This window comes from Mus pahari, chromosome 12 (assembly GCF_900095145.1).
Source record: "Mus pahari chromosome 12, PAHARI_EIJ_v1.1, whole genome shotgun sequence".
Taxonomy (NCBI): domain Eukaryota; kingdom Metazoa; phylum Chordata; class Mammalia; order Rodentia; family Muridae; genus Mus; species Mus pahari.
In genome coordinates, this window is record NC_034601.1 from 12532800 (window position 1) to 12543438 (window position 10639).

General features: G+C 41.0%; 1 protein-coding gene across 1 annotated transcript in view; it reads right to left on the reverse strand.

Moving 5' to 3' along the window:
• Window positions 1-3903: 3903 nt before the first annotated feature.
• Window positions 3904-10639, reverse strand: part of LOC110329848 (sperm-associated antigen 6) — a 54918-nt gene continuing 48182 nt past the window's right edge. Inside the window, exons 10-11 of the mRNA XM_021209749.1 lie at window positions 9856-10001; window positions 3904-4764 (exon numbers count right to left, since the gene is read on the reverse strand). Coding sequence (XP_021065408.1) covers window positions 4701-4764; window positions 9856-10001 — 210 coding nt within the window. The 3' untranslated portion in view covers window positions 3904-4700. The remainder of the gene's footprint in view (window positions 4765-9855; window positions 10002-10639) is intronic.

The window sequence follows — 10639 nt, forward strand, 5'->3', positions numbered from 1 at the left end:
ACATTAAACCTTTTGAAAATTACTTATTGAAGCTTACAAAATCAGTTAAACCAACCCTTCATTATTAATTTTCTTTACTTTTGAGGACTTTACATATGTACACAATGATACGATAATATCAACTCTTTTCACACTCCAACTCTTCCTATATGCCTCACAAATCTACTTCTCAACTTCATGTTTTATTTTTACTTTAATTCTAACTTTTCAGGGATATTTCAAGACAAGATTGGGGTGGGTGTGTGTGTGTGTGTGTGTGTGTGTGTGTGTGTACTAGAACTCACTCTGCAGACCAGGCTGTCCTGTCCTAGAGTTCAGAGATCTGCCTTCCTCTGCCTCCTGAGTGTTGGAATTATAAACATTTGCACCACCATAACTGACTTTAATTATTAATTTTTGAGACCTTCATATTGTAGAAAATGAAATATGACCATACCTACCCTCATTTCTCTCTTCCAACATCTTCGATATACCCCCCTGCAAAACTGCTCATGGAACTTCATGCCTTTTCATTATAACCCACTGAGTCAATATGTGCATGTATGTAAGGCCTTTTACTAAAGCATGAGAAGCACACCTGTGAATACATCCTTAGAAAGAATGACTCCCTCTCTCACAGAAATTATCAGCTGACAACAGCTGCTCAGTAAAGAGTGGACCTGGTGATCATATATCTCAACTATGCTGGGATTTTTACTGGCCTATCCTTGTATAGGTCTTGTGCTGGTATCCATAACTGCTAGAGTTCCTGTTGTAATGACCAGGTGATATCAATGTATTCCTCCCCATCCTCCAGCTCTTAAATTCATTCTGACTCCTCTTCTATGATGTTCCCTGAGCCTTGGTGGTAGAAAAGGGTTTGAACTAAAAGGTAAATGCAATAATTATAAGTAATGCTATAACTTGATCCTTTTAATCCCTAAAAGAAACAGAATAATTTGAAAATTAGCAAGGAGGGTGAGGGAAGAGGGTGATAGGGAGACGCAACTCAAAGTAAAGACCATTTGAGGGGTAGTACGGAAAACTACAGAAATTAGAGAGGTTCCTTGGAAGGAATACCAGCCAATTATTTGAGGTTACAATTAAAATGTTCATCAACTGAAACCAAGAGTCCTGGTGAGAGGCAGAATGGCAAACACAGAAGATGGATCTGTTTGCTGCTGTCCCGGTAGGGTGGCAGAATCAAGCCCATAAAGAGTCCTTCCAGGTTGAAGTAGAAACCACAAGGAATCAACAAACAAGAAAGCCTGCCTCATTCTCAGAGAAGATTGGAACAGAACCAATATGCTTACCACTGCCAAAAAGGCTACTGGAAGAATGAGTGTCCCCACTTCTTAACCAGCTGCTCATGGACAAAGGGTGGCTGACTTCAAAAGCAGCAGCAGCCAGTGCAGCACCAAGCTGAGGCCTAGAAAGATGACTGTGCTCTTCTGGCTGTCATGAAAGATAATAAACAGTGAAGAAGACTGGGACAGACCATTTTGTTAGGACCTTTGATCTAAATGTCTGTAGGTGGCAAGGCCATTGACTTCACGGCAGTACCAGAGTAGAACATTCTATGGTGACTCAACCATTGGGCCAGCTTTCATGAGACAAGCCACAGTTGTAAAGCCAAAGGTAATTTAGGCAGCCATAAAATCATCACATCCCTAACCTCTCTAGTAATTTTAGTGAGTCAAGACCTATTGGGAAAGCTGCAGGCCCAGCTAATTTTCAACCCCCATGGCCAAGTAGCCCTCATCCTAGGGAATACAGAAGCAAGCATCATGACTCTCAGGGTCCCCACAAAGAGAAGAATGACATCTCTACAGTCTCATAGAGATGCCACCACAGGGACCTACATTTCCTTTCAAGATTACTTAGAGTATGAGTTTAAGACAATCCTCCTAGACCGACATAGAATGTTAGCCCCAACGGTAATAGATCTAAAGCCAAGGAACAGGTGATTCGTTAAAAATGGTATTTCATCCTTGGCAAAACACAAATTGGGGTCTAGAGCACCTGAAATACTTGGATTATGAAATCCTCCAACCATGCCAGTTGTCCAAGAACACACCTCATCTGCCAGTCAGAAGCCAGGAACAGAAGCCTATCAGCTAGTTCAGGGTACATAATTGGTAAGCCAGACCACCATTACACTGCTTTCAGTTGTCCTTGACACTCTCCTAGGCCTCTGCCTTCCTCACATGTCTAGGCCTTAAGTGTGCCTTCTACTATATCCACCATGCCCTTCAGAGTCAACCAATCTTGGCTTTTCAGAGAGAAATACCTGAAAATGTTGACAAGGGCCCGTTGAACTGAACCAGAATGCCTTGGAGATTCATATTTTCTCCAGCATTTTCACATTGCATTGGTCTCTGGTTTAAAAGCCTTCCCGGTGGACCAACATGGCAATGTATGGATGACTTAGTGCTGGATGGACACAGAAGGATTGTGTGGAAGAACATGACTGCAACTTGCCCTCCTACACAAGGTTTCAAGGAAAGTTTCAAATCTTTCAGGAAAGTCAAATACCTTAGCTTCACCTCTCCCATGGCCCAGAGAGGAAACAGGCTGTTTCTGTCAGCCCAACATCAGGTTCTGGAGTTCCTCAGAGCCTCATGTTTCTGTAGACTCTAGATATCTGATTTCTCTGTCTTTATGAAACCCCTTTATTCACAAATTGAGGAGCAAGAGAACTTTATTATGGAAATGAACACAAAGGTCTTAGAAATCAAGCAGGTCCTCACCAGTGCACCTGGCCTGGGACTCCTATACATATCCAAGTCCTTGTATGTTTATGATCAGACTGTCACTACAGTGGGGTCCTGACCCAATGATATACCTGGCCACCCTGTCTATGGGCATGCATGCCCATGGCCCTTCTAGGACAAACTGATTTTCAGATAAGAATTAACAGTCCAAATGTCACACTCAGTATTGGCATTAATGGATTAAGGGCAAACACTGTCAGGTGCTCAGATATTAATAAATGAATGCTATGTAGCAAACCCACACAGTCATCTACAGTAGTGTACACACAAACCCTAAATATCCTACTACCTGTTAGACTAAGTAAGCCAGATCCATGACTACATTAAAGATAGGCATAAAGTATTTTCTCGATGAGCAGACTTAACAGAGCAGCCCCTTAAGGACTCTGATGTGAGTCTTTCACCCATGACAGTTTTGTAAAGAAGGAGAATGCCTTTGGGGTCCATCATGAAGACCTGAATGTCATTGCTGAGTTGTAATCTCTGCCAAAGTGAAGCTTAGTACAAAAGGTAGAACTCACAGTGCTGCCCACAGCTCTCTAACTAGGAGCAGGACAGGTGCCAATATATGCATGGATTCTAAATAGCCTTTGCCAGTGTCCATATGTATGAAGCTTTCTATAAAGAAAGGGGCCTAATCAACTCAGGGGAAATTGTCATAGTAATCCTTGAATCCTTAGATCCAGCATGGGTCCCTAAAGGAATAGTAGTTATGCATTGTTGGGGACATCAAAAGGAGAGTGGCATATTACATTTACCTGTGTGATGACTAGCGATTCTAATTTGACATCAGTAAAATAATAGATTGAAGAATAAGGGTCATAAAGAAGTTTGAACAGTTTCAACAGACGTACATTGTTGAAAATTAATGACAGAAGAGACCAGAAAATGTGCAGGCTAAACCAAGACTTTCCTTTCGATGAAAAAAATCAAAGGAAATCCAAGAAGGAAACGAGAAACTAGGTTTCTAGGCCAGGCCTCACTGTAGTCTGAGGTGGTCTAGGCAGACCTGCACCTCTTGTGCAGGCTTTCCGATGACACCTTCAGGAATATCCCTTTAGGCCCAAAGACACACAGATATCAAGTTCAAAGACAGATTCCTGTGTCAGAAAGTCACTAGATAGAAAAAAAGCAAAGGGGACCATTCTAATGCTGTTTTTAACATTTTATTGAAATCTTCTTTGACCCCATTACTACATCTAATATAAAATGTGAATAAAGTCTGAGTCTGGTGTGTTCCACTCATATCAACATGGGAAAACATGACTTGGGCATTTGGTAATGTGAGCCTAAGCCAGGAGAACACTGTGGGCAAAGGTTCCATGCCACATCGTGAGTATGAAACCTCAAGAAGAAAGGGGAGCACAGATTCCAGAATGCAATGCTTGGGACCCTTCAGGGAGAGGGAGAAGGGCTGCAAAACCAGTGGCAATGAGTAGAACTGCCTAAATTCTTGGAAAACCAAACCTAACAGCCTATCATAGCTTCTGCATTAGCATCCAAACCTCTTACAAGCGTTACATGCCCTGTCATCAGGTTCATTTTACAGCTCTTCTTCCAGATGCTTCTGGGTAACTTGAAAGGCAGGTTGTCAGTGTCTGTGCTTACTATGAGGAAATGGCCTTAGTGTTGCTGAACACTGTCTCTCATCTAACTGAAGGCTGTGTTAGTGCTGCTTGCATGTGGTTTTCAGCAGGACAATAGCAAGTGTTTTAAACCTTTTAATGTCTTTTTAAGCCTGTCTTTAGAGAAATTCCTATGTATGCAAATGACTATGACTAGTCCTCCATATAGTCCAGCTACTAACCTTAAACTATTACATACATTTAGAAAACATTATCTAAAGGTATCTTACATTGAATAAATCTAGAATGTACTTTCAGAGAACTTTAACAATCACTATTCACACTCTCCTGGGAAACTGAGGAGAATAAAAATATGCTTTGTTCACAGTGGCTGGTAGCTGTCCACCCTCTGCAGAAGTGTATCGGAGTATCCAGGTGAGTAATACCTGAAAAGAAGAAATTTGCTATTAAATAAGAAAAAATTTCAGAGATGGACTCAAATGATCCTACACAAGAAATATTAGCATAAGTAAAACTTCATATATGTTCTTATAACTACATTCTTCTAGTAATGCTATATGCATATGGTTAAAGACCATGAAGAATACCAACTAACAGTGCTGTACTTAAGAAGGAAAACAGTTAAGAATATGTATAACATAACTGGAGAGATGGCTCAGTGGTTAAGAGCATTGACTGCTCTTTCTGAGAACCAGGGCTCAATTCCCAGCACCCACATGGCAATTCACAATTGTCTGTAACTCCAGGATCCAACACCCTCACAAAGACAAACATGGCAGGCAAAAATATCAATATACATAAAATAAAACTAAATAATTTTTTAAAAACGAAATAGGTATAATGACAACTAAGATGTTTTGTAAGCAAAACCTTCAATCCATGGATGAAATTTCACTTCAGACACAGTTTTTATCAAGTAAGTAAAGTTACTTTTTATAATTTTATGTGTATGTATGTGTTTACCTGAATGTATGTATGTATATCACTCATGTTTTGTGCCCTCAGAATCCTGTAGAAGATATCAGATCTCCTGGCACTGGAGTGACAAATAGTTGTGAGCCAAGACATAAGTGTTAAGAATTGAACCGGGATACTCTTAAAGAGCAGTCAGAACTCTCAAATGCTGAGCCAGCATTCCAGCTCTGTAAAATTACTTAAAAAGGATAATAACTAAGAGATTTTAATAATAATTTTAATAAAAATTATTATAGCATAAAGTATTAATCACCTTTATTGATGCTTGGGTATACATACATAGTAATATGAATGTATATTTCTAAATTAAACATTTTATAAATTAGTATAAAATAATTAAACATAAAATATCAAAAATACATTGTAGGATCATTTGATATATCATGGAAATAAGCATAAAACTATATTGTATAATATTTGGCAGATATTCTAGTATATAATAAACATTTTTTAAATCTGAAAAAATATAATTTAAAATTTTTCTAAACATTCATTCAAAAATAACTAAATTTTAGAAAGTTTGTTTCTAGATAAAATCTAATGTTAGTGTCTTGCTTTGGCCTCTTTTTGATAACTATACCTATGCCTACTTAAAAAGTCATGAATGAGGCTAGAGAGTTGGCTCAGCAGTTAAGAGCACAGACTGCTCTTCCAGAGGTCCTGAGTTCAATTCCCAGCAACCACATGGTGGCTCACAACCATATGTAATGGGTATCTGATGCCCTCTTCTGGTGTGTCTGAAGACAGTGACAGTGTGCTCACATACATGAAATAAATAAATAAATATTCTTAAAAGTCATAAATTTTATTATACTAATTACCTCCATAATTTGTTAATTAAATGTGAAAAATCATCTGCTGCATTGTTTTCCAATAATGTCTTTATATACATTCAAGGTTAAACAGTGCATACCACATATCTAAAGCTCTCTTAAAGAAGGTTTTTTCTCATAAAATCTTTGTCCAAGTTAGGGTTTTACTGCTGTGAACAGACATCATGACCAAGGGAAGTCTTATAAAGGACAACATTTAACTGGGGCTAACTTACAGGTTCAGAAGTTCAGTCCGTTATCATTAAAACAGGAAGATGGCAGCATCCAGGCAGGCATGGTGCAGGAGGAACTGAGAATACTATATCTTCATCTGAAGGCTACCAGGGGAATACTGACTTCCAGGCAGCTAGGATGAGGGTGGTAAAGCCCACACCAACAGTGACACACCTACTCCAACAAGGCCATACCTACTCCAACAGGGCCACACATTCTAATAGTGTCACTCCCTATGGGGAGCATATACAAACCATCACATTCCACTCCCTGGTCCCCATAGACTTGTTCAAATATTTGAGTCTATGGGAGCTATTCCTAAACATAGCATAATGCAAAATACATTTAGTCCAACTTCAAAAGCCTCCATAGTCAATAGCACTCTCAATGTTAAAAGTCCAAAGTTCAAAGTCTCTTCTGAGACTCATCCAAACACTTAACTATTCTCCCCAAAGTAAGACAGGAAACCAGGTGGGCAAACTACAAACACAGTATCTCCAGGTCTGATGTCAAAGCAGTCGTCAGATCTCCAACGCCTTTTTCATCTTTGTTGACTGCAACAAACTTCTTTCTCCTGGGCTATTTCCACTCCTTGTTTGCAGCTTTCCTTGGCAGGCATCCTGTGGCTCTGGCATCTTTAACATCTTGGGGTCCCCAAGTCAACTTCACCTTCACAGCTTCTTGTTCCAATGTCTGAGATCCACACATGATCTTCTGTGCATCTTCAAAGGGCTGGTGTCACTTCTCTAGCTTTGCCCTCTGTAGCATTCTAAGCTCAGGTTGACCCATTCCATTGCAGCTGCTGTTCTTGGTGATCATACCATGGTACTGGCATCTTCAATACACTGGGGTCTTCTGCTACAACTAGGCTTGACCAATAGCCTCTCATAGGTTCCCTTCATGATGCTAAGCCTCAACTCCTTTATATGACCCCTTCAGCCCTGGGTCATCAACTGCAAGTGAGGCTGCACCTTCACCAATGGCCTTCCATGGCCTCTCACAGTGCCAAGCCTCAGCTGCTCTTCATGACCCATTCATGCCTTCAAAACCAGTACCCCCCGGGTGACTCTTAGACATAACCAAGTACAACTACAGCATGAAATACAACCTTGGCTATCTTTGGAACACAGGTTCTTTATGATCTCAGAAAACACCTCCCAGAAGATTTCACTTCAGTGACGCTGGTCTCTTCTTAATCACCAATAATTTCTGAGCTCCAGCTAACCGGCATCAATTGTCCCAGTAGTCTCCTTCTCTGCTTGACTATAAAGCAAGAGCCACATGGCCAAAGTTGCCAAGTTCTGCTGCTTGCTGGGGCTGGAACATGGCCCCCTTGTTCTATTTTATATTATCAACAACTTTCTGTTTTCCAACTCCTTCACTGCCTAAGCTTGGCTGTCCTGGAACTTGCTCCATAGACTGACTTGGAATTCAGAAATCTGCAGGCCTGTTTCCTAAGCACTGGGATGAAAGGTATGGTCCACCAAACCTGGATTTAAGTTTTTCTTCACCTAGAACTTGCTCTGTTCTAGGCTGGCCTTGAACTCAGAGATTTGTTTGGCTTTATCTCCTGGGATTTAAGGTGAGGGGGATATCAACCCAACCCACCCCAAATTTGTCCTGGCTACAAGTTGTTCAGGGATAAAGATGGAGCCGAGACTGAGGGAACAGCCAACTCTAGCTGGCAAACCCCTGACACTACTAATGATAATCTGCTATGCTTGCAAACAGAAGCCTAGCATAACTGTCTCCTGAGATGTTTCATCCAGCAGTGGATGAAGGCAAATGCAAAGACCCACAGCTGAGCCCAGGGAGTCTGTGGGAAAGTGGAGGATAGAATTGAGTGAGCCAGCTGGGGTGTGGTGGCGCACGCCTTTAATCCCAGCATTCGGGAGGCAGAGGCAGGTGGATTTCTGAGTTCGAGGCCAGCCTGGTCTACAAAGTGAGTTCCAGGACAGCCAGGGCTATACAGAGAAACCCTGTCTCAGATAAAAACAAACAAACAAAAAACAGAATTGAGTGAGCCAGAGGGGTCAAGGACACCACAAGAAGACTACAGAGTCAACTAACCTGGGCCCATAGGGCTCACAGAAACTGAACCACCAACCTAAGAGCATGCAGGGGCTGGACCTAGCCCCACCCCCCATTTGTAACAGATGTGCAGCTTGCTCTTCATGTGGAACAGGGGTGGGGCTGTATCCAGCTCTGTTCCCTGCCATTGGATCACCTTCCCCTATCTGGATTGCCTAGTTGGGCCTCAGTAGGAGAGATGTTTAGTCCCAGGGTGGGTGATACCCAAGGGGGCTTCCCCTTCTCTACGGAGAAGGGGGGATAATTTGGGGAGGGACTTGGAGGAGAGGAGAGAGGGCTGTGATTGGGATGTAATGTGAATAAAAATAATTATGGAAAGAAAATGAGAAATTTATCCCAATTAATGAAATCATTGAGTTCATAAAATTAAATGTTATTACATGTCACAAAGAAAATAGCTTCACAGTGGTTGTGCACACCTTTAGTCCCAGCACCTGAGAGGCAGAGACAGGTGGATCTCCATGAGTCAAAGCCATCCTGGTCTACAGAGCTAGTTCCAAGACAGCCAATGCTACACAAAGACAAACCCTGTCTAGAAAAAAGAAAAAAACAACAAACAATTCTAGAAAATGGTAATTAATGAATATTAAAACACATAGATAACAGCTATTGTTTACATATAACACATAAGTTTTTAAATCTAGAATTTGTATTTCTAATAATGATCTAGAAAATATAAACATTTATTTTTTATTTTTTATTTTTTTATTTGTCAAGACTTAGTTGCTTTATTCCATTTTTTTCTTCACAACTTTATTTTATTTAAAGGAGCAATATAATTCTCTTTTTTGTTTATATGACCTAAGGCTTAGGCTTACTGCTCTGCAAATCAACTTCACTTTTTAAAATACTAATCTGAGCTACAAGTAGGGCTCTTGCCTGGCAGCATAAGGGCCTGGGTTTATTTCCTGAATTACAAAAATACTTAATTTTCATGAGGTATAGATCAGAAAGAAGCTATACATTGGTCTCATGTAGTATTTCAAAGTCCACATATTTACACACTCAACATAAAAAGGTCTGGCCCATGGAAAGGTTTGACACTATTAAGAGGTGTGGTCTCGTTGGAAAAAGTGAGTCACTGTGGGAGGTGGGCTTTGAGGTCCTATGCTCAAGCTCTGCCCAGTGTGGAAGAGATACTCCTCCTGGCTGCCTTCAGATCAAGATGTAGAATTGTGAGCTCCTTCTGCAGCAACATGTCTGCCTTAACACTGCCATATTCCTGCCACGATGATAATAGACTGAACCTCTGAAATTGTAAGCCAGCCCCAGTTAAATGTTGTTCACTATAAAACGTACCATGTTCATAAAGTCTGTTCACAGCAATGAAACCCTAACAAAAACAGGCTGTATTTGAAAATTGCAACCATTGTAATATTGAACTCCTCAGTTCATCCTCCTCACCTTACTATTTCCTCTGGGTAACAATTGTTGATGCTGTTGATGTATTCCTGCAGGAGAGAGCCTGGCTCTGCCTTTATCTCCTGAACCTTTTTAAGTCCACCACTCGTCACAAAAAGCCGTCGGGCTTTGCTGTCATGCGGCAGCACCTTAAAGAGAAAGTACACAAAACATCTCTTCTTTCCCAAGTTAGAGTTTCACTATGAAAATAATTTAGCATAGAATTTATTCTCAGTGTATCTATAGCATAGTAGGCCAAATCTGCTGCTAATTGGTAGTAAAATACACTCTTTTGAAAAGTATATTAACTTTTTTCATGTTGCAGAAATGGAATAAGGCACTGAACATTGTGCAAAGTTAATATTATTCACTCCTGAGTGAAGCCTACTTACAGCCACCCCTCTGAGGTCTCTCCACCCTCTAAAAAAAAAGATAAAAGGCAAGGTCTCGTCTATTCATCTCTTAAATGCCTAAGTATCTTGACTCCTTGCCAGGCCACTCTTCAACTGAAGTTGTGTTTCAGTAATGAAGAGCACAAATGCTGGGCACTGCTTGTCTGTGCACTGGGCTCCCGTCTCTCTGGAATGCCTTTTCACCATTCAGAACTGTCCCCATTGGCCTGTGGGGGCTCCTACTCATTGTTTGCAACCCTAACTTTAAGAAGATTCTGGCTGAGCTGGGCGGTGCTGGCACACACCTTTAATCCCAGCACTCAGGAGGCAGAGGCAGGCGGATTTCTGAGTTTGAGGCCAACCTGGTCTACAGAGTGAGTTCCAGGACAGCCAGG